Source organism: Dreissena polymorpha, chromosome 15, assembly GCF_020536995.1.
Source record: "Dreissena polymorpha isolate Duluth1 chromosome 15, UMN_Dpol_1.0, whole genome shotgun sequence".
Lineage (NCBI taxonomy): Eukaryota > Metazoa > Mollusca > Bivalvia > Myida > Dreissenidae > Dreissena > Dreissena polymorpha.
In genome coordinates this window covers 25,285,456-25,310,555 of record NC_068369.1, presented here as the reverse complement: position 1 = coordinate 25,310,555, position 25,100 = coordinate 25,285,456, and the positions used below count along the sequence as shown (strand labels likewise).

Genomic DNA, 25,100 nt, shown 5'->3' with positions numbered 1-25,100 from the left:
TTTGAGTGGTGGAAGTCAAGGTCATCCTTCAAGGTCAAAGGTAAAAAAAAAAGTTGTTTTTTTTCAAAGCGGCGCAATAGGGGGCATTGTGTTTCTGACAAACACATCTCTAGTCTTTTTCAAACATGGTTAAAAAAACAAAAATATTTATTTTTATTATTTTATTTTTTAAATACCGTCCAAAAAAATTTTTTCCCTTTTTTTTGCATTTTTGGAAGATAGTGTAATAAACGACCACACATCCACACTGTACACCCCTCTCCACTACACCCCCTCCCTCCTTTGTGATTAAAATTGAGATAGGTCCCTACACCTTTAAAAAGAAAAATAGATGAGCTGTCTGCACCCGCAAGGCGGGGGTGCTCTTGTTTTTTCTTTTTTATTTAATTTAACTTTTCAGGGCTATATCTCAGATACCATTCAAGACTTCAACATGAAACTTCATTGATGTATTGATATTACTGAGGAGAAATGCCATGCTAAAGAACCATAATCCTTCACTTTCTTAAATAAGAGTAATTGCCATTTGTTGTATGATGGAACTTTTCAGGGCTATATCTCAGATACGATACAACATGAAATTTAACAGGCATTAGAAATCAATGGTAAGAAGTGCCATGCACAAGAACCATAACACTACACTTTCTTAACTTAAAAGTTATTGCCCTTTGTTGTTTTTGTATTATGTAACTTTTTCTCTAATACTCTACAAGATTTCAACATAAAACTTCATGGGTGTATAGGTAGGTATTTTTGAGGAGAATTGCAATGCATACAAAAAAAATACCCAACACTAATTATTTGTAATGATTATACCAAATATCAAGGGTTTTGTGTCCATCCATAAACAAAGTTTATTACGTGGGGACTTTGCTTGTTTATTTAATAGTATATGAGCCACTCTCTGGGATAACGTGGCTTCATGCATCAATCTGCACAGGCTAATCAGGGACAACACTTTCAGATTTTATTGTACCGGTATTTCTCGTTTACTAGAAGCCTCTTAAGTTTATGCGGAAAGTGTCATGTCTGGTTCGCCTTCGCAAAGTGCACTGGCTCATCTGGGAAGACACCTTGTGCTCATTTATTATGCTCCCCCAAAATTTATTTTGGGGGGAGCATATAGTCGCCGCTTCGTCTGTCCGTGTGTGTGTCTGCCTGTCTGTCCGTCCGTGCACATTTTTGTCCGGGCTATTTCTCAGCAACTAATGACCGGAATTCAATGAAACTTTATGGGAAGCTTCACTACCAAAAGGAGATGTGCAAGTTATCAGCGGGTTCTGGTCGGATGATTTTTCAAAGAGTTATGGCCCTTTGAAATTTTCTATAAAAAAATTATTGTCCCCCTAACTACTGTGCCCCATTTTTGTCCAGGCTATTTCTCAGCAACTAATGACCGGAATTCAATGAAACTTTATTGGAAGCTTCACTACCAAGAGGAGATGTGCATATTATCAGCGGGTTTTGGTTGGATGATTTTCCACAGAGTTATGGCCCTTTGAAACTTTCTATAAAAAAATTATTGTCCCCCCAACTACTGTGCCCTCAAGACGTTTCCTTTTATCTGAATATATAGTGCAATATTGTGACAAAAGAAAACTTTGGGGAGCATCACCCGTCTCTGATTGTTTCTTGTTAAGTGTTGTTTTGCTAGAGAAAGTCTCATTTGTACCTGCTCATCGTTGCTATATTACGCAATACTTCCATGCTCAATTCTCATGTAAACAATTAAAACTATTTTTAAGCCACAATCAAGCTTGAATTCTAATTTCTGAAGCTTCTGGGTGAATTTTTTTTTCTTTTTTTTTTCCAATTAATTAGACATCAATTGTTTATGTGTTTCAATTTGTCAAGTTTATAATATAATACTGTTTGGGCAAAATGTGTCTGCTGAATTTTAGTTAGTAGTTAAAGAAAAATATTGATAAAAAATGTTTGATAAGTCATTCTAATTTGATAATAATAAAAACAGTTTGATGAAGTTTTAACTTTTTTTGTACTTCCTGTTTGCAGGTAGAAAAACATTCAAACAAAAGTCCAGGTCTCCTCGAATCACTGGTGACCATGGGTTTTCTCCAGGCAACAGAACAGGTATACCCTGCCTGTAACAAAACAGGATGGCTTACTTCCATTATTTCCATGTTGTAACAACTCATGTTTCATAATTCACAAAGTCATTATATTGTTTACATCATAAGTGATTTGTGAAGCTGTAGCTGTCTTAGCTTATTTTGCTCCTACATATTGTGCAATATATTTTGCATCTGGAACATTAACCCCTGATAAAATTTGTCATATTTTTTTTATTTTGGGAATGAAAACGAACTACAAATGTTAAATATTTGCCAATAAATTTTTTTATCATTTGAGGATTTAAATTAAAAAATTGTCTAAATCAAGGCATTACTCTTCGACCATGTTTATCACATACACTCAGAACTAAACATAATTTTGCAAAATTTTCCCTATGTTACGTTAATGCTTTCTAGTTGGTAACTTTTGTGCGCTTGGGTCCTCAGAGTGATTTTTAACCAGGTTTTCCGAAGGAAAAAAACTGGTTATTAGATTGGCCAATGTCGGCGGGCGGGCTGGCGGGCGGAACAAGCTTGTCCGGGCCATAACTTTGTCGTTCTTAGTGAGATTTTAAAATCATTTGGCACATTTGTTCACCATAATTAGACGGTATGTCGCGCGAAAGAATTACGTCGATATTTCAAAGATCAAGGTCACACTTTGAGTTCAAAGGTCAAAAATGGCCATAAATGAGCTTGTCCGGGCCATAACTATGTCATTCATCGTGAGATTTTAAAATCATTTGGCACATTTGTTCACCATCATGGGACGGTGTGTTGCACGAAAGAATCATGTCAATATCTCCAAGGTCAAGGTCGCCACGACTAAAAATATTTATTTTAAAACAAAGGGGGTTAATTTTGTTCGCTCAATTTAAAAAGTTCAGTTTGAGTTGTCTCCATTTATCAGACTTTTTTTAACCAGGTTTTCCGAAGGAAAAAAATGGTTATTAGATAGGCGAATGCGGGCGGGCTGGCTGGCTGGCTGGCTGGCTGGCGGGCTGGCTGGCGGGCTGGCGGGCGGAACAAGCTTGTTCGGGCCATAACTATGTCGTTCATTGTCAGATTTTAAAATCATTTGGCACATTTGTTCACCATCATTGGACGGTGTGTCGCGTGAAATAATTACGTCGATATCTCCAAGGTCAAGGTCACACTTTGAGTTCAAAGGTCAAAAATGGCCATAAATGAGCTTGTCCTGGCCATAACTATGTCATTCATTGTGAGATTTTAAAATCATTTGGCACATTTGTTCACCATCATGGGACGGTGTGTCGCACAAAAGAATCACGTCAATATCTCCAATGTCAAGGTCGCCACGACTAAAAATAGATTTAAAAAAAAAAAAAATCTTACAAAGGGGGTTTATTTTGTTTGTTCATTTCAAAAGTTCAGTTTGAGTTTTCTCCCTTTATCAGATTTTTTTTTCACAATGAAAACCTGGTTTTGTGACAATTTTGTCCCTTGTTTTTTTTTTTCTCACAATGAAAACCTGGTTTTGTGACAATTTTGTCCCTTGTTATGTTATGCCCCTCAGACCTCCCCCTTTAAGGTAGGCAGCATGTAACATTCACACTGAGATTCTGTAGTTCTCTGCAAAGCTTCCTGTCTGTTATTGATGGATTTATAAATAAATTGGTACAAAAGTCTACCACCATAAGACAACGTGTTGTGTGTAAATGTTCCTTCCTTTATCAAAGGTGGAGCTTAGTTTGTCATAGGTCAAATTTTGCCATAGGCAGCTGAATTATCCTGTTTCAGCCATATCTTAACTATTATTTAAACTAAATATTGATGGATTTTGAAATAAATTGGCCACACATGACCACCATCACAAGACCATGTTTATTTCATATTCACCATAATGTGTGCTGTTTGTGTAAAGATTTCATTTAAACAATTGTTCTTGGGTAACTGACAATTTTAAATTCTTCACAAACAATTAAAAATCGACAAACAATCCAAACAAATTAACAATGTGCATAAACTGCCATCCCACATAAGCCTGCGTAGTTGACAGGCTAATCAGGATACACTTTGCACATAAAGTGGATATTTGGCTAGAAGAGGCTCCTTAAACAAACAAATCTATGAAAGTGGAAAGTGTGAGCCCTGATAGTCGTGTGCAGACTGCTCAGGCTAATCTGGGACAACATTGAACGCACATGTTGTGTGTCTCCTGCAGGCAACAATGGTCAGATCCAGCTATGGCAGTTCCTTCTAGAGCTGCTCACAGACAAGGACTGCCGTGAAGTGATTCAGTGGGTGGGAGAGGAGGGGGAATTCAAGCTCAACAACCCTGAGATGGTGGCCCAGATGTGGGGCAACCGCAAGAACAAGCCCACTATGAACTATGAGAAACTCAGCCGCGCACTCAGATACTATTATGACGGCGATATGATTGCCAAGGTGGGGGTAGCTTTGGTATTTCAATTAATACGCATATGTCTGACAATCAGTAAAAGTCATTGGTTGTTAATAGGGGACATCACTAGTGATTACACAAGGCAAGACCTACTTTTAGATATTCTGTGTTAGTAAATTGTACATGCTTTTTATGCCCCGAACCAGCGGTTCTGGGAGCATATTAAAATCGAAATGTCCACTCAATAACTCGAGCAAATGTCATAGGATCTTGGCCACACTTCATGAAAACGTTTAAGGCAATAACATCTAGGCTAAGTTCGATAATCGGCCAAATTGACCCATACACTCCTGAGTTACGACCCTTGAATCATCGAAAAATTGCGTTTTTAGCTCACCTGAGCACAACGTGCTCATGGTGAGCTTTTGTGATCGCTTTTTGTCCGTTGTCCGTTGTGCGGCGTCAACATTTGCCTTGTTAACTCTCTAGAGGCCACATTTATTGTCCAATCTTAATGAAATTTGGTCAGAAGATTGGTTTCAATGATATCTTGGATGAGTTCAAAAATGGTTACATTTGCTTGAAAAACATGGCTGCCAAGGGGCGGGGCATTTTTCTTTATATGGCCATAGTACAATCTTGTTAACACTCTAGAGGCCACATTTATTGTCTGATCTTCATGAAACTTGGTCAGAAGATTCATCCCAATAATATCTTGGAAGAGTTCGAAAATGATGCTGGTTGGTTGAAAAACATGGCCGCCAGGGGGCAGGGCATTTTTCCTTATATGGCTATAGTAAAACCTTGTTAACACTCTAGAGGCCAAATTTATTTTCCAATCTTCATGAAACTTGCTCAGAAGATTTGTCCCACTGATATCTTGAATGAGTTCAAGATCGTAACCTTTGCTTGAAAAACTTGGCTGCCAAGGGGCGGGGCATTTTTCCTTATATGGCTATAGTAAAATCTTGTTAACACTCTAGAGGCCACATTAATTGTCCAATCTTCATGAAACTTGGTCAGAAGATTCATCCCAATAATATCTTGGACGAGTTAAAAAATGATGCCGGTTGGTTGAAAAACATGGCCGCCATGGGGCGGGGCATTTTTCCTTATATGGCTATAGTAAAACCATATTAACACTCTAGAGGTCACATTTATTTTCTGATTATCATGAAACTTGGTCAGAAGATTTGTCCCAATGATATCTTGGATGAGTTCGAAAATGGTTTTGGTTGCTTTAAAAACATGGCCACCAGGGGCGGGGCATTTTTCCTTATGTGGCTATATATGGCTATAGTAAAACCTTGTTAACACTCTAGAGGCCACATTTATTGTCCAATCTTCATGAAATTTGGTCAGAAGATTGGTCTCAATGATATCTTGGATGAGTTCGAAAATAATTATGTTTGCTTGAAAAAAATGGCTTCCAAGGGGCGGGGCATTTTTCCTTATATGGCTATAGTAAAATCTTGTTAACACTTTAGAGGCCACATTTACTGTCCGATCTTAATGAAACTTGGTCAGAAGATTCATCCCGATAATATCTTGGAGGAGTTCAAAAATGATGTCTGTTGGTCGGTTGACAAACATGGCTGCCAGGGGGCGGGGCATTTTACCTTATATGGCTATAGTAAAACCTTGTTAACACTCTAGAGGCCACATTTATTTTCCGATCTTCGTGAAACTTGGTCAGAAGATTTGTCCCAATAATATCTTGTTATCTCAGGTGAGCGACTTTGGGCCTTTCAGGCCCTCTTGTTTCTTGTTTCCGCTCAATAACTCCAGCAATTGTCATTGTATCTTCACAATACTTCATGAAAGTGTGAAAGGTAATAACATCTAGATCAATTTTTTATAATCAGCAAAATTGACCCAGACACTTCTGAGTTACGGCCCTTGAATCATCGAAAAATTGCTTTTTTTTCTCTTTTCCGCTTAACAACTCAAGCAAATGTCATAGGATCTTCACCAAACTTCATAAAAATGTGTATTGTAAGGTTATAAGATCTAGGTCAAGATCGATAATCAGCCAAATTGACCAAGACATTCCTGAGTTAAGACCCTTGAATCATAGAAAAATTGAGTTTTTTCTCATTTTTGCTCTATAGCTCGAGCAATTGTCATTGGATCTTCACCAAGCTTCATAAAAATGTGTTACGCAATAAGATCTACATCGAATCAGCCAAAAATTGACTCGGGGTTCGCGTTATGGTTTCGAAATCTGCGTTTTGATTTCGAAAAAGCGTTTTTCGGAGGCATATGTCTTCCGATGGAGACAGCTCTTTATTTTATTTATTGTTTCCTATCTTTATTTTTTAATAAGATTGAGTATGCATGCAGTTTTTACCTTCTTTGTAATTAAGCAGATTGCTTAGGTTTCAGAGGATTAGAAAGTTTTTGTAAAAACGGCGGCATATTGCTATTGTTGATCTGTCTATGGGTCTGTCCTGCTGCGCAAAACCTCCTGTCTCAGCCATAATTTTGCAGTGTACGTATGAATTTAAACAAAAGCTTGGCACACATGTCTACACTCATAAGACGTGTTGCTTGTAAACCAGTGTCTGGTCTGCAAAGGTTAAGTTCACACTTAGACGTAGAGGTAAAACGTAAAATTGGGCCATAAAACAGCTTGACAATACCTGTCTTAGCCATAACTTGGCAGTATATTATTGAGTTAAATGAATTACTTGGCACAAATGTCAACCATCACAAGATAAGGGCAGGCCTTTTCCTGGCCATTTTGAGGAAAATCAGGACCGGAATTTTTTTTGCTTGAAAAGGCCACTGAATTGGAAAAAATGTATTTAATATAACTCTTAAGTTACTCATATTAAAAGAACAAAATGATATAAATGATAATTAGATAATTATATACTTTTTAAGATTAATTTAAAATAATTTAGTCATTTCTTGAAATAAAAATTCAAAGTGTAATTTCTTTTTATGCCCCCGGATCGATAGATCGGGGGTATATAGTTTTTGGCCTGTCTGTCTGTCATTCTGTCCCAAAACTCTAATATCACAGTAAAGTTTTGCAATAACTTTTGAAATATTTAACATAGCAACTTCATATTTGGCATGCATGTGTATCTCATGGAGCTGCACATTTTTGAGTGGTGAAAGGTCATGGTCATCCTTTAAGGTCAAAGGTAAAAAAAAAAAGCGGCGCATTAGGGGGCATTGTGTTTCTGACAAACACATCTTTTGTTTATGATATGCAATGGAAAGGCCTGCAACGTTTTTCATGTAACATCTGTCTCACTCTCCCTACATGAACCTAAAAGGTCAATGTCACACTTAGAGGTCAAAAGTCAAATTGAACCATAAAAAGGCTTGTGTTGGACATAAGTGTTGTTATGAGACAAAAATGGAATTTATGGGCATCTGCACCCTATGGACACATGGTTTGTTTTGTTTAAAAATATTTTATGAAATTATGAGACTCTTCTTTGGTGAATGCTTTTCACTTTCATCTTGGATTCGGTCAAGAAGTTTGGTCGAATGATGTAGTAAAATGTTGCATTTCTTGCAGGTCCATGGGAAAAGATTTGTGTACAAGTTTGTGTGTGACTTAAAAATGTTGCTGGGCTATTCCGCATCAGAACTCAACAGACAAGTGACAATGTGTGCAGAGAAGAAGTTACAGCGAGTGCGCGAGACTCTACGACCCACTGTGACCTCGTTCGGCAAACAGAAACTTGTGACACATACAGTTCAGACCACTTTGGACTAGCGACCCAGAGGCTGTGTTCGACACTGGCGACCAGAATTACCTTGCAAATCACCTGACATAACCTACATGTTCCTGAATGCTCAATAGTCTAGAGGCTTGCATGTCCGTTTTGTGCTGTTTTCATGTTCTCCATGCATGTATTTGTATTAATTAATTAATAATTGCTTTTCCTCCCAGATTAGCCTGTGCAGTTTGAATAGTTTTATTAGAGAGACACTTTCTGCTTTTATGGAATGTTTTCGTTTGAAGGAAGTCAAGTTTGACGTAAATGTCGTCTCTTATCAGCCTGTGCAGACTTCATTGACTGATCATGGACAACACTTTATACACATACATAAAGCCCGGTTTTCCAGAAGTCTTAATGAGTAGCAGTTGAGTCTGAACTTATGGAGCGTTATGTTGGAAACTAACTTTAAACATGGAATCTCCATAAATTAGTTTGAGCCTTAAACACATAAATTGTTTATTTCTCTATAAGTTTAAATTGCCAAATAGTTGTAAATAGTGGAAATGAATGTAGCTTTATACTAACGTTAATGTGATATAAAAATAAAATGATGGTGTATACAGATTACATGAATATTAAAACCCCAAATGCTTTTTTTACTATTCTTTAGTATTAAAAAATAAAGTTCTCAATCACAAACTTAGTGTCCATTTAAAATATAAAAATATAAGAATGCTTGTTTCTTAAAATAGGAACCAATCAGAATGCTTGTTTCATTTGAGCTCTGTTTTACGTGGGGTATACTTTTAAAGATTCAGACACAGATTAATCCTTAGATGTTTTCTTAATTATTAGGCATTGTTGAAGTGTTGGACATGTTATCCTGGTATGTGTGGATATGTTTCATATTGAAATTGTGTATGAATATTAGTCTATCTTTAGGGACCCTTTACTAATCCATTCCACTGAATTGTTGTCTGTATGTTTCTAATATGTCTCCTGTGCTGACTTGTTTCATGTTTACTTACATGTACATATACAATGTTAAAGTGCCTTGACATTTTAATTAAATCTAATGGTGGCAGTGAATTGATTTGCATGCTTAAATGAATTGATTTTTAACCAGATTTTCCGAAGGAAAAAACTGGTTATTAGATTGGCGAATGTCGGCGGATGGGCTGCTGGCTGGCGGGCGGAACAAGCTTGTGCGGGCTATAACTTTGTCATTGATTGTGAGATTTTAAAATCATTTGGCACATTTGTTCACCATCATTGGAAGGTGTGTCGCATGAAAGAATTACGTCAATATATCTAAGGTCAAGGTCGCCACGACTAAAAATATATTTATTTTGAAACAAAGGGGGTTTATTATAAAAAATCAGTTCAGTAGGAGTTGTCGCTCTTTATCAGACTTTTTTTTTCAAATTGAAAACCTGGTTTTGTGACAATTTTGTCCCTTGTTCTGTTTTATTATGTCTTGGTTCAATGATCGTTTTTGACAATGAATTATATAGGCAGAATGCCTTTAACGCTTTATTGAGTTGGTCATTGTTTCTTTGTACTGCCATACTTTCCCATCAGTAATTTCCATGTATGACGAACTCATAAGTGCGTATGATCAGCTTATACAATGGATATAATTATGGGATCTGAAATAAATCTGAGCCTTGCTCTGTGAAAAGGGGGTTTAATGCATGTGCGTAAAGTGTCGTCTCAGATTAGCCTGTGCAGTCCACACAGGCTTTTCAGGCAAGACACTTCCCCCTAAACTGGATTTTTTCTGAGAAAAGACTTTCTTAAAACGAAAAAAATCATAAAAGCGGAAAGTTGTCGTCCCTGATTAGCCTGTGTGGACTGCACTTTGTGCTTAAACTGGGTTTTGGGGAGGAACATACTTCATTTATATTCATAGTTATATTTATAAATGCCACCGAAACTTCTTACCTGATAAGCCTTTGCGGATTGCACAGGCTTATCTTGGATGACACTTAATGCATAAAGCCCAGTTTTGCCAGGACCAGGCTCATGGAAGAAGTATTAATTCTTGCTGTCTTTGTAGTTTATTTACAGGTTTAGGCTTTACTTTTGACCTTAACATCTCAAGATGCATAATAGTTCATTTGAATAAAGACATAATTGTTGGTTGTTATAATGATAATAATAATTAACACCATAATGATAGTCCACAAGATTATTTTTGTTCTATCATTTTAATTGAATATTATTACATTTGGAAAAAAAAACGCTCACAAAAACAAGAAAGTGCTTCATACAATCATGCAAAAACAAGGAACTTGATTTTGTGTGGTGATTGTTCAATTTAAAAGAATTGGTATTTACATGTACTTCAGTTTAGCCTCAATAGTCTTATACTGTCAATCAGTTTTGAACCCATACACATGTACTGTTAATTGGGCATTGTTAGTAGCAATTATTAATTTAAAGATCCTTGTATTTTACTGATTTAATTCATTTAATTGGTATCATCACGCTGGGTATGCAGATAATTTGATAACAGATGGCACTTTGATACCAGATAACAACAAAAGCCACACGCGACAGGTAAGTTCATCAGATTAAAATTTGAAAATACAACGGATCATGTGGATCAACACGACTGTGTTCAATAGAACTTATAGCAGGACTCTAGATAAGGGGAACAAGGGGTCTTAAAGCGGCCAATACACCTCATAAAATTCTTTGTCATTGGTGCTCATTAGAATCGCATCATGAAGACGATACTAATGCGTAGCCACAAAATTTAAAAGAGATGGCAAACCCCCTTTATTTGGAGCTTTACACTTCCCTTTCCCTTTTATTATCATATTCCAAAGGGATAAGAACATCTTTCGGTACTTCGTTTTTAATATACGTCGGTACATACATTTTTATTTATTTCCTGCTTACTATAGCAGTATTCCACAGGGAATTCTGCATTTCTGATTCACTAAATAGTGTGTTATATCTGGTAAAAAGTGTCGAGTTATCTGGAATCGAAGTGCCATTGTCTTTGAGAAGATCGGTAAAAGAAGTGTCGATGAAAATTTGGCACCCGACTCTTAAAACATTTGAATTTCCTCAAATACGTTATTCAACTAAAATTTAGCATGGTGTAACATTAATGGACATATTGATCTTTTATTTCGATTAGTTGGCACGTTCTTAATTTATTTCCAGGTATTTTTATTTTGTTCAAATACGTACTGATCATCAAATTCATGACGATTATCGATGCAATTTTTTCTCTTTTATATAATCCACTGTTTTTTCTCACGACTTTCTTGCTCCGCAATACGAAGTACTATACCATTAATCGACCAAACAATGTTACGTGTCTGAAAACCAAATGAAGAGAACATAAATGCAAAAAATCTGAAAACTCAACTCTCGCGCGTGGCTTTTGTTGTTATCTGGTATCGAAGTGCCATCTGTTATCAAAGTATCCGCATACCCGGCGTGATCATATTCATAATCATCCATTTGATTTGTTTAACAATACATGTACAACACACTTGCTTCATTATTACATGTAGCACGTTTGCTGGTAAGCTTAGATTATGATCTATTTGTTTTAAGCTCTAATGTGTATTCAACATTTTGAAGTATGTTAAGTGTTGTAATCTCCAGCACAACGTTGTTTTCAAGATCAAGTCTTCTCGTAATGCCTGTCTGTATATGTGACATCCGTTGAAAACAACACCTTACACTATTGCCAATAATAACTGCCCGCAGTAATTGCAAACTATTCATTGTTATGTTTCTAATTGTGTTTAAAGTAACATAACTATTCAAAATCAACGAAAATTTCGTACAATTGTACATAAAATAAACTTAACCAATTAAAAATCAGTGTTCCTTATGGAAATTGCCGAAATTTCAACGTCAGACGTGGTCTGGTAAAATAGATGTTTGTAGATACAAAATGCTCGTTTTTATTATTGTTTTGCATATCTATTCATACGACACATGAACACTGAAATGGTGTTCGTGTGTCGTATGAATAAATATATTCGCGGGAATTAATTGTGACCACAAATAAATAAAAACGAGCATTTTGTATCTACAAAAATAAATGTAATCACACCACATCTAGCGTTGAAATTTTGGCTATTGCTATGAGGAACACTGATTGTTAAGGTGTTAACTTTATTTCACGAAATACTTATCGAAATTTTCGTTGATTTTGAGCGTTATAGAGACTTTAATGTTACTTGGTGACCAATATTTGTTATCATTTACACAAAGATGCTTCAAAAATTTACACATGAAGCTGTTTAAAGGGACTTGTTCACAGATTGTAAAAATGACAGAACTCAAACTTTGTGTTCACATATTCGAAAAAATATAAGAACATGAACGATCAGAAAACCAAATAACACTAAAAACATAGACTGAAATGGAATATATATTTTGAGAATGATCCAGATAAACAATTTATAAAATTATAAATTGTTACAAAAGGGAAACTTTATTAATTATTTTGAATATTTTCTGTTTTGGTTGTTTAATATTGTTACAATTCTTATATCAGTCGTACAAGGTTTTATAGTAATTCAACAGTACAACAGTCCAGATAGCAGAGTAGTTGAGAGGATGAACTTTCAATTTATCAAACAATGGTTAGTTTAAACCTATTTATTTAAGATTGATTGCATCGAAAGCCTCAGGCTGGTTGAAATGCTCTCTTACAATGGTTCGAGAAACATAGCTACAAAGTTTATCTTTTATGTTATACCTGTTTCTATGATGGAGCTCTACATTTCTAATTATTTAGATTAGCAATTTTAGGAATTTACTGACATACTTAAAAATGCTTATAACAAGTCCATTTAATATTTGTCTGGAAATGTTGACAATTATTTTGTACAAGCCATCATCAGTTATGAGCCCTAACATCTATTACTTGTTCTTGTTATATCATCATATTTGTTATATGACCTGTGTGTTAACTATATGAGATGAAATGTAAATATTAAACGGATTCAAATAAACGATCCACTATTATATTGTCAATGTATATTTTAGTGTCTGTGTTGAAACCTTGTTACTTTGAGTTAGGTCCATGTAGTCAGTTTTCTATGTACATATTAAAGATATTAAAACAGGCGTTAACAACTCGGATCACGCAATACCTTAACGAAGTGCTATCACCGCGTGTTATTTAAAGGGGCCTTTTCACAGATTTTGGCATTTTTTTTAACTTATTCATTAAATGCTATATATTGATAAATGTAAACATTGGATCATAAAAGCTCCAGTAAAAAATCAAGAAAAAAATTAAAAAAGGGAAAAGAACATTGCCCGGAGCAGGTTTCGAACCAGTGACCCCTGGAGTCCTGCCAGAGTCCTGAAGTAAAAACGCTTTAGCCTACTGAGCTATTCCGCCGAGTACACATTCGTGACGTATTTTATACCTTATATAAGCAATCTTCGTAGTTTCACAAAATTTAACGACAAAAACAGAACTCTCCAAATTATTCAATCGTTTCGCGTTGCAACGCTTTATAATTTTTAGGTTTTAAAATCGTCAAAAGATGCATATAATGGCTATATTAGAGCATGGTTAATGTTTAGTATTACTGTTTCCTCACAAATATCATAACTAAAACGAAAAATTACGGATCTGAAACAACTTTTTTCAATTTTGTCAATTTACCAAAGCGTGAAAAGATCCCTTTAAGAACTATTCAGTATCACGAGTTTCAATATGAAAATCTAATTTGAATTCAATGGTTTATAAAAACTCGGTAGATCTTGAAATCCATCACGCTGTTCTATACACACATCTACAAATGGCCATGGCCTTCAAACGATTATCAGTTTACGTCAGATCCATGTACAATCATATCGGATTGGTTGGTACACGCGGTTCTCATCTAAGCCACCCTGGGGGTTCAATCCCCGTTCACGGAAAGATGTGCGCCGTTCCCGGAAGAATGTGCGTTTGGTTGGTGGCCACCATACCAACAGGCGGGTGTTTCTTTCGGGAAATCCGTCTCAACCCACTCCCACAACACAAGACCACACGAAATTGAAAGTATTCCAGTAACAACTAAAAAGCTAGAAATTGTAGTATAAGTTGGAAATTCGTCCCAACCTTCGAGTGACGCTGACGGAGTCATAAATTTTGAAGTACTCTCGCTGTGCCATACGCAGGTGCTTTAATATAAGTCTTGGCCTCTATCGTACGAATTGCTGTAAACCGCTTAAACTTAAACAACACCCCGCGGTTCGTAACGCAGTTGGTGTGGACTGTACACCTCGTTCTGGGACAATACAATTCAATGGGCGTGCGTTAAGTGTCGTCACAGATTAGCACGAGCGGTTCGCACATGCTAATCAGGGAGAATTTTTTCCGCTTAAACTGAATTATTGCTAAGAAGAAATTTCCTTTAACCGAAAAATATCATTACAGCGGGAAATGTCGTCAGTGATTAGCCTGCGCGAACAGGCCAATCTGGGACGAGTCTGAACGCACATGCATTACGCCTACTTTTCCCAGAGCGCGGCTCACGTAAATTTTGACGAAGGTCACTGTTTCCCCTACAAGATACTCGCACTTCGACAACTTATTTATACGCAATCCCGTTCCACGGTGACGAACGACCCGAGACCGACACCCAGGACGCTATAGCAGCCCGACAGGAAGTACCAGGCAGCCAGAGCATCCCACGTGTGGTCCGCGGGCGACCCTGCCCTACCCCAGAGCGCCGGAAGTGGCGACAGCGGGGTCGCAGTGGGCAGGACCCGTGAACCGGGATTCCTAGGACACGAATGTCCCAAGAGTTATCGAAGTATGCGTACTTTGGGGGAAATAGTGCACCTTTGACAAAATCCACTTCCAGTCCACAACCATGGCTTCCTTATACCCAGAGGCGAGCTGAAACTCGCGTCCCTTGAGTAAATTTCACCACGCGTAGACAGGTAGTGGGGGAGATCCGACTTGATGACACAAACCGACCAGTTTATATAGGCAAATGACGGCTAAATATAGATATGATATAGCGTGTTGCTACAGCCATTTCCACGGTGCGGTTGACTAAAAAACCGACGTCAGCGGTTTTTTGTGTGACATTAAATAATCAACAAAATAGAAAAATGAAATCTATCTTTCCGTATAGGTTTCATACCTTTTGTAACTTCTTCTATATTAACATTAGGATTGACTGTCTTTAATAGTTGTCAGAACAAAAATAAGAATGTAATTATATAGTGATGGTTATTTACACAAAATCGTAAACGAAAAACTATGGCCGTTATTAGTTTTAAAATAATGACTAGATACAAAATGAAAACAAATTTGCTCAATCATATAGAAGCAAGTTTATGCCGTTGTTGTATGCAAATCGTATTTAACAAGCGCACTTTTGGTTAGGGTTGTAGATATAGGTTAAAGGTAAGTGAATTTCACATAGTTGTGCAATAGCTCTATCGGTTCACGTGAGATAACTAAAAGAGCGAATGTCTTAACCATTGTCATGTTTATTTCCCCTTTCGAGACCATATAATAAGCGGGTAGGCTATTATAATTTCATATACATGAGTAAATAAAATGCAGTTACTAAAATGAACTTGTAGCGATGAGGTGAGATGTCGTATTTACATGTCATAACAACCACATTAACGTACCACGACATAAAACAGCGCTTAAAAGTACAAACTGTTAGTAATACGGTGATAAATACGGACATTCTTCCTATGTTAAGCTCACTCAATGAGTTATTGTTATAGGGACCTTCAGGTTGCCTCCTTCACCCACACAACGTTTTATCCGGATCTCCACAACTTCTAAGATGTCGGCACAAACAACGCTGAACAATTTAGCCTCGTTTTGTGAAAACTGTCCTTAATGCATGTAAGAAAAGTGTCGTCCCAGATTAGCCTGCACAATAGAAACAGGCTTATCAGAGACGACATTGTCCGCTTATATGGCATGAAGTCTCTTATAAACGAAAATCCAGTTGAGGCGAAGTGTCGTACCTGCTTAGCCTGTGCGGACAACACATGCTAATCTTGAGGTGACATTGAACGCACATGCATTAAACCCAGTTTTCTCATAACGATGCTCCAGATACACATACGATGGTCGTATTTAAATACTAACGCTTGTGTGTGATTCTCAAATGATGTTAAGTATATCATTGTACCCACAGATTAGTGTGTGTGTGTGTGTTTTCAATATAAACTATAAAGCCAATGCCGGAATAAGTCTACATGACCGACTCTTTACCAAATCTTAATCAAATATGTGCAACTTGCATATATATATATATTTAGATGAATGTTCACATAATGAACCAAAATTTAAAATATTTCCATTTTATAAGCTATTTTCGAACAATATTTCAGCTAGGTTAGCAAAAGAACAACATTTTATACATGTATTTAAACCCAAATTAAATTTCATTTAATATTTATTGACGTTATGACTTCATAATTGATATGACGTTATCTCCATGACATTTTGACGTTGTAATATATTGTATTATGCCCTGATGAGCTATGCGAAACGCGTTGGCTAAATCAATATATATTTAAAATCCCAGACACGTGTTTTTACTTTTATTATATATATATATATATATATATATATATATATATATATATATATATATATATATATATATATATATATATATATATATATATATACCAATACATAGTGCCAGTTACGCGGTCTCTGTAGTTTTCAGACTGTACTTACGAGGTCAATATAAAAAACGGGGTCTATATACAACCCCGCAATCTAGGCTCCTTTAATTACTATGAGGGGGGTGTAGGGGAGGTAATGCAATCAAATCTCACAATAAGGTCTTAAATCGAAAACCACAATCAGGTCTGAAATTGAAATTGTATATACCTCGCAAATAAGTTCGCTATATATTTCCTTGTATAAGACGTTAAATAAATGACGTATTTATATACAATAATAATAGTAGGTACCCCTATATACCTTAATTCGTGTTTATATCGGATAAAAAAGGGTATGGAGATACATGTATTTAAAGTGGGAACCCCATAACCTATTTCTAAATCAGAGACCCCGTAACTGGCCATATGTGTGAATATATATATATATATATATATATATATATATATATATATATAAAGTGGTTGGAATTTGTTTGCGCCACATCCTAACTAAACAACATGCCTGCCCCTTTTTTTATTAAGATTTCAATTTTTAAAAGAATAAAATCAAACTACCTATTTTAAAAACCAGAGTTGTCTTTCTTTTTAAAATGACTGGCCCATAATACTCCTTAACATATAAACAAAAAAAACATGGTACATATAGAATAGATATCATATTCTTGCCTTGAAAGCACATAAACACTCAAAATCAACGAATATCTCGTACAATATTTCGAAAAATAAAGTTAACACATACAATATCATCAGGGTGTACCAGTATGGAAGCGTACATGGTACACCCTGATGCTGTGATTATGTCAACTTTCTATGACGGCATGATAGGAAAAAGGTGTCATGGCGTAAAACATAACTCATCGTGTCGACTAAAACTATGATGGCAAGTCATTTTCACAAGAGCATGACGCCAAAAATTATGTCGATTTGTCGACTTAGATCATGTCGACCAAATATGTTTTCTGGAAAATCCGGCAACATTTACGTCGAGACTTAACTTAATGTCGTTATGGCGAGTAAAATGAGGGAAAAACTTACAAAACTATGACGACATACCATGTTATTTCAAGTAAGTCGATATAAACTAATCTGGCATGACCATATTATTGGGGTGTACTATATTCTATGACGGCATGATATGAAAAAGGTGTCATGGAGTAAAAAATAACTCCTCGTGTCGACTAAAACTATGATGGCAAGTCATTTTCACAAGAGCATGACGCCAAAAATTTGTTAATTTGTCGACTTAAATCATGTCGACAAAATATTTTTTCGGGAAAGCCGGAAACATTTACGTCGAGACTTTAAATAAATGTCGTTATTGCGAGTAAAATTAAGTGGGAAAAGGCTACAAAACTATGTCGACACACCATGTTATTTCACAGTAAGTCGATATAAATTAATCCGGCATGACCATCTTATTAGGATGTACTATATAAACTTCCGTAGTATCATATACGCTTCCATAGAAAACAACTTAGTAATTAGACCTAATTAATGTATTTTGGCAAAAAAAAAGTTTTTGCCCAGTCATCATGACATTTTCTCAGAACATTTGCTCTGATGATATCAAAGCCTGATTCGAAACCGCTTTCCGTTGTCCGTTGAAAATCATTGCCGCCAGAGGTTGGGACAGTTTTCCTTATATGGCTATAATGAGATGCTGTGAATACATTGAAAGTCAACATTTGTGCCAAACCATAATGAAACTTGCTCATAACATTTGTTCTAAAAATATCGCGACCGTGGTGGAAATGGGATCCGGTCTGTAATAAAATGGCAGCAATGGGTCGGGGTTGGATGACTGCACTCTCGGAGTCCCATGTTTTCCCCAATCATCATGGAACTTGCTCACACAATTTGTTCTCATGAAATCCCTTCCGAATTATAAAATTGTTCCGTTTCTTAAAAAACATTGCCTCCAGCAGGAGGGACAGTTTTCGTCACATGGTTATAGTGGCCATTTTGAAGCTATATGTATTATGGCAGAAGTATTCAGATACCGTTTTCAAGTTTTAAATGAACCTGAAAAAAAAGTACGATCTCCATCTTCTCTGTCAACACTCATGTTAGCGCTTTTGGTCATTCTCACACTATTGCTTCATTATTTAGGTATGAATATTTACATGTACAACTAAAAAAAAATCAAGACTGACATTTTAAGTTGAAATTCTAATAAAAAATTGCACCATTAACAATTAACAGTTAGTCATAGAAAATGCACCAACTTCCGTTTGATGAATCTATGACTGGTTTAAAACATTTGTTCCTTTAATCAAGGAATTTCTTTAAAAAAAAAGACAATCGGTGCTGAAACAAATAGTGGCATCTCTCTTTTTTTATCAGTACCTATGCGTTGGACCCTTGATTTGTTGGTACATTGTAAGGAGAGTTTTCGGACACTGTGTTTTACACAGTTATGCATGAACAACCGTTATACTAGTTTTTTACGTCGGGAACGTGTTTTTATTATTTTATGGTACAATAGAAGGATTTATAATTTAGTTTAATCTCTTCCTTTTTTATTGCAAAAAAGAAGAAGCCATAACATACATGACACGAGTGTATATTTTTAACTTTATTTAAACAGCGTATGCAATTTTTCATTTAAAGTGAAATCCCAAAAAATAAACAATAATTGTTTGTTCAAATTAAACCATTATTGTAAGTTAGCATGACTAAATAAAAATGACTTAATAAAAACTGGCGTTTAATTTTACCGCTAAATGATGAACGCAAGAAATATTTTCTAAAAGTTATTTTAGTCATCTACATCGAAACAATTTTCAAGAATTAACAAGCAAACACATATTAAGTTGATTTAAATTAAGATGATATTTTAAGATGACTTAAATAATTGATTTTTAATACATGTGTGTGGTTTGCACTGCTTAAAATTATAACGAAGTTGATACAGAATCTTATTGACAACGTACCAAAATCTGTCTCTTCGTGTAATTCTTTAATATCTCAATTTATTAACGATGTTTTGTCGTTTTATAGTGCACGTGGCGTTTGCATCTTTATATTATAAAATGGCAAACATAGTATTTGAAACGATCAAATCAACGTTATCGTCTTCTCGTATGACTGAAGTGTCTTCTAGTAACACGACGATAATTAAAATACTAACATCGCAACATATTTAATAGAACGTTTTTATTGCCGTGGAAATTGGAGATACCGCCATATGCTGCCTCCATTGAATTCTGATAATTTGTAAGAAACTAATGGTGACAAAATGTCAACCTTTCTGAAGTATTTCAGATATTTTCCTCAAGAAATTCGTAGTTAATTTGTCCCCGAGTTGAAACCTAGCGATATTGAATTCTAATTCCCGAAGACAGAGGTAGTAAATATTCCCATCATTTCTTCTATTTTTTTTTTAAATTAGCAATTTATTTTCTTAAAATTAGCAATTTATACTTTAGCTCATATGCGGCGGAAATCATATCGCCGTAAACAAAGTCTCATAACAAAGCGGCCACCGATGGGCATTGATGAGAAACGTCGATACAATGGTAGTTTCCCTCCGAACTTTTACTTGTTTATAGTTGTGTCTCGTTTTGGGAAAACAATGCTTAATGCATGGCCTCGTTCTGGGAAAACAATGCTTAATGCATGGCCTCGTTCTGGGAAAACAAGGCTTAATGCATGGCCTCGTTCTGGGAAAACAAGGCTTAATGCATGGCCTCGTTCTGGGAAAACAAGGCTTAATGCATGGCCTCGTTCTGGGAAAACCAGGCTTAATGCATGGCCTCGTTCTGGGAAAACAAGGCTTAATGCATGTGCGTGAAATGTCGTCCAGATTCTTATGTGCAGCCCGCACAGATTTATTAGTGATGTGCTTTTTCCACCTTTATTGATTTACATAAAGTCTCTTCTGAACGCAAACCCAGTTTGCGGCATTGCTGATTGTACATACTAATATGGGACGACGATTGGCACAGACGAATTAAGCATTGACAGCACGAGGCTCAATTATTGAATGTCTCTTCCGTTTGTTTTGTGAATTCGCGTACTTTCGACTCATCGCTACAACGTTGGGGTTCTCCGGGCAACTTTAGACTTATTTCAAAGTCTTATTTTTCGCAACTATCCAAGTTTTATTTTAACGACATTAGACCTTCTCACGTACTTAACTCATCTCGGCGTTTAGACCAAACTCGAGGAATAAAACCGTATATGAGATCATATAATCATATTATCAGTAGAGCCGAGATACTTCAAATAATAGAATTCGATGCAAAACATTTTTACAACATACATATATTTTTCATGATGAACGGTCCCCAAAACTTAACAGAACCATGATGCTTGCTGAGTCGCCTTCAGATACTTAATGCACTATGTGAACGTTACGAGCCGCGCTCTTGGCAAATGGGGGCTTAATGCAGCCCTTACCGGTTAATCAGGGACGACACTTCCGAAGAAACTGGATTTTCTCGTTAAAATACTTCCTTTAAAAACGAAAAATGCCGTACAAGCGGAAAGTGGCGTCTTTGATAAGCCTGTGTTGGCTGCATTAAACGCCATTTTCACAGAGCGAGACTGATATATATCGCCCAAAAGCCATGGTCATATGCCAATGCCTTTAAAAAAACCTTTAAGACCAGGCGGTGCGGTATCTCATCTTTAATTGTCTGATCATTACCGGTTTATGACACCGATTGCACCCATGAGACCCGCTATAATATGATTTGACAGCAGACTGCCGAATTAAGAAACACATTTGTACAGTTAACTCCGGTCTTGTTTAGGAATACGGCGAGTGCTGATTGTCCAGTTTAGATGGTATTATCAAGTTATCATTAGACATCCGTTATGTCCTTGATGAGCATTGGTTGTGTTTTATAAAGATAAGTCTCGCTCTGGAAAAATCGGGCTTAATGCATGTGCATAAGGTGTCGTCCCATAATAACCTGTGTCGACGACATACTCCGTCGCGAAAGGATTTGAGTTTATATGAGACCTTTTTTAAGCAAAAATAATCCATTAAAGCAAAAAGTGTCTCCCCTGGTTTGCTTGTGGACTGCACGAGCTTATCTGGGACGGCACTTTACGCACATGCATTACCAGGGTATGCCCTTTTTATTTTATTTACACTCACACAACGTGCTGATTAACAAATTGAACTACCGTTTGTTTCCATGTCATAAACAAGCAAATGATTTATAAATTAGGCACTAGTTTATAGAGAAGACACAGGCGACATTCGTAACACCATAATACTGAGGCTTTTTTAATTGCCAGTTTTCATGTTACTTTTTGCAAAATGATGTACAATCTCAACTCACATTAAAGTTATCATTTGATGTTATACATATAGAAATATATCATTAAACAATAAATATTAGCTTTTTTGGGGGTATTTCCAGCTCGCAAGAATCAGACGGGGTAATCACGTGATAGTCAAGATGGCGACGTCCATCCCGAGACAGTTATTTTTCGCCGTTTTCATGGTTTTATACCATTTATTACTGTTGTTTGATTTTTAAATGACGCTCACTTTCCAGCCATATCAGTAAACATGTGATAAGCGTTTATTTGGTATTAAAATTCGCTTTATATAACGACTTTATTCCCCGCATTTTTTAGTGGAGCTTTAATTAGGTCATCCCGCTAAGAAATTTCGCAGCGAGAAAAGTCGAGATAAAGGGCGAATATAAACACGAAATAAACGCTAGTAACTTTCTTGCTGATACGGATGGAAAGTGAGCGGCATTTAAACAATAAATACAAGTAATAAAGGGTATAAAACGGCGTAAAAATACCTACCTAGGCATGGACGTCGCCATCTTTAATATCACGTGATTACCCCATCTGAGAATTAATATACTTAGTATTCTAAATGTAAACATTATCAACACCAGTGAGTCATTCACTCCAAAGTTTAAGTATTTCCAACAATTTAAAAGTTATATGATTTAGATATGGGTAATTTCTCTAGTAACTGGCTGATCAAATCAAGGCACATTAGAAACTTTATTTTTAATTTTCTCAAACCAATCTGCTCCGTCTTTATTTTAATAGGAAAACGCTTATATGTTATAATTAAGCCTCGCTCTGAGAAAATGTGGCTTAATGCATGTAAGTTTAGTGTCGTCCCAGATTAGCCTTTGAAGTAAGCGCAGGCTTATCGGGGACGACACTTTCAGCTTAAACAGGATTTTTGCTCAGAAGAGACTTACTTCCCACCCAAATACCAATTAAGAGGAAAGTTTCGTCCCTGATTAGCCTATGCGGACTGGCGGGATAATCTGGGACAACACATCACGCTCATGCATTACGCCCGTTTGTCCCAGAGAGGGGACACTATCATGAAGCCATGTTTAACAATTGTCTTTGCTTATCTTGAACTCATAACATATTGGGTTATGTCTTTATGTATTGAGTGCATAATGAATGTATTGAATGCATAATGAATGTTAATGTAATAAATAAAGGCGTTATTTTTATATCCACATGTGCATACCGATATTATATGTCAGCACATGCGTTTACAAATCAATTAGTTAACGAATGTAATGTACACATCGTCGGGCGACTAATAGAAATTGCTTTGTTGAATTTTGCAATATTGTGAAAAGGTTAACTTGTTAAATAATGCATTGTTTTAAACTATTCTCTAAATTATAACTAATTGTTATAAGTGCGTATTTAAAACTATTACTTTTACATCTTTGTCCCAGTATGTCCTATAAAAGGAGTGTATATAGTTATTAATATGTAATCTGTATACTAAATATTTCCAGCGTTCTTAGAAATACCATCACCTCCATGTGTTCAGGTGTTCTGATAGATGAAGTAGCACGTAAGAAAGCAATGAAGAATTCCGACATCTGTGTCCGCGATGCGCGCGACTACAGAAGAATCGTTGTTCGGTGAAGTTAGACCTATGTATGTTTAATATTACAGCAAGTAACACTTGCATGTATGAATACTAGTATATCACATAATACTTAATATTACAGTAAATACCAGTTATGTACTTGTATACATAAACATCACAATATACTTTATATTTGAGTAAGTGATAGTTGTATACGTGGATACTTTACATGAACACGCGCTCACACACACACACGCACGCACGCACGCACGCACGCACACACACACGCACGCACACACGCACGCATACACACGCGTAGCATGTATATATCATTGCACAGCGTACGTTAAGTACATTTATTATTATATATTTTAAATGGTGTTCTATATGAATGCCTGAATAAGCATGTATCGTGTATGAAGGTACTGAGGGTTCGCACACTATCCAGGAACTTGCTGGCAAAACAGTTTTCGACAGTTTCAATGGCCCGGGACTCAGGACGGGCTCTCGCGACGCACAACAAACAAGATAGAAGCTATTTCGGATGGACTTGCTTTAAGAGCTCGAAGTCGGGACTCGAGTCTGCTCGTTCTTCCCTCTGTGTCGTTTCGCGTTTCAAGAGGGCTGTTTTGAACTCATTTTGTCACAAATGTTTCAGTAGAAAGGTATTACTAGTGGAGTTGGACATTTACACCTAAGCCCATATTTTTCAATAATACGAAGTATATTAATGACGAAACATTGTTTTGATGATGAACATAACGTATTTTGAATATTAACGTATCCTTATTAACATAAGCTGCTAAACTATGCTCTGCGCTTGAAAAAGCAAGCCGTAAAACATTAGTTTTAGTTATCAACATGCGCCTCGATCTGGGAAAACTGTGTTCATTCATGTCACTATGGGTATGTTCTCGTCCCAGAATAGCATGTACAGTCATAATTATTGACGACACCAATGCGATGTGCAATCTACTATAGCCTAGTTGGTGCGAGGCACTAATAGCGAGGAACGTTAAAAATTGTTTAGCGTATGATTATCATTTAAGTCTGCGTTCAGAGATAGAGACAGTTTAGAAGCAACTGAGGTAGTTGTGAAAACCGGTATGAATGCCGCAAACCGTGTTTTCTCTAGTGCATACGATTAATTTCTACTCCTTGTTTTTGCATTTTGCTGTTTTTTAATTTTTCTTTTTCCAAAACAATCTTTGGTCGATTTCCTCAAGCCCATCGATGCGCATGCTTTTCGTTTCTTCTTGCGCATGCGCTGCTGCCCGAAGTTCTCCGACGAATGCACGCTTGAAACGCTTGTTTACCATCGGTTCCGGTGAACCTTCACCTACCCTGGCGAGAAGTGATGCGAGAGATGTGAGAGTATTAGTATGTTGTGTATCTCGTGCAGCGCAATTGACCAGTAAGGATTCATAAATGGACCGTGCTCTGTGAAAAGGGGGTTTACTGCATTTGCGTAAAGTGTCATCCCAGATTTGCATTTGCAG

General features: G+C 36.4%; 1 protein-coding gene across 3 annotated transcripts in view; it reads left to right on the top strand.

The window, feature by feature from the left end:
- LOC127860380 (GA-binding protein alpha chain-like) overlaps positions 1–8,337 on the top strand; it is a 34,891-nt gene extending 26,554 nt beyond the window's left edge. For all 3 annotated transcript variants that reach the window (XM_052398420.1, XM_052398422.1, XM_052398421.1), the window contains exons 10-12: positions 2,014–2,091; positions 4,258–4,481; positions 7,973–8,337. In XM_052398420.1, the coding sequence (XP_052254380.1) occupies positions 2,014–2,091; positions 4,258–4,481; positions 7,973–8,173 (503 nt within the window). In that variant the 3' untranslated portion in view covers positions 8,174–8,337. The remainder of the gene's footprint in view (positions 1–2,013; positions 2,092–4,257; positions 4,482–7,972) is intronic.
- Positions 8,338–25,100: the final 16,763 nt, after the last annotated feature.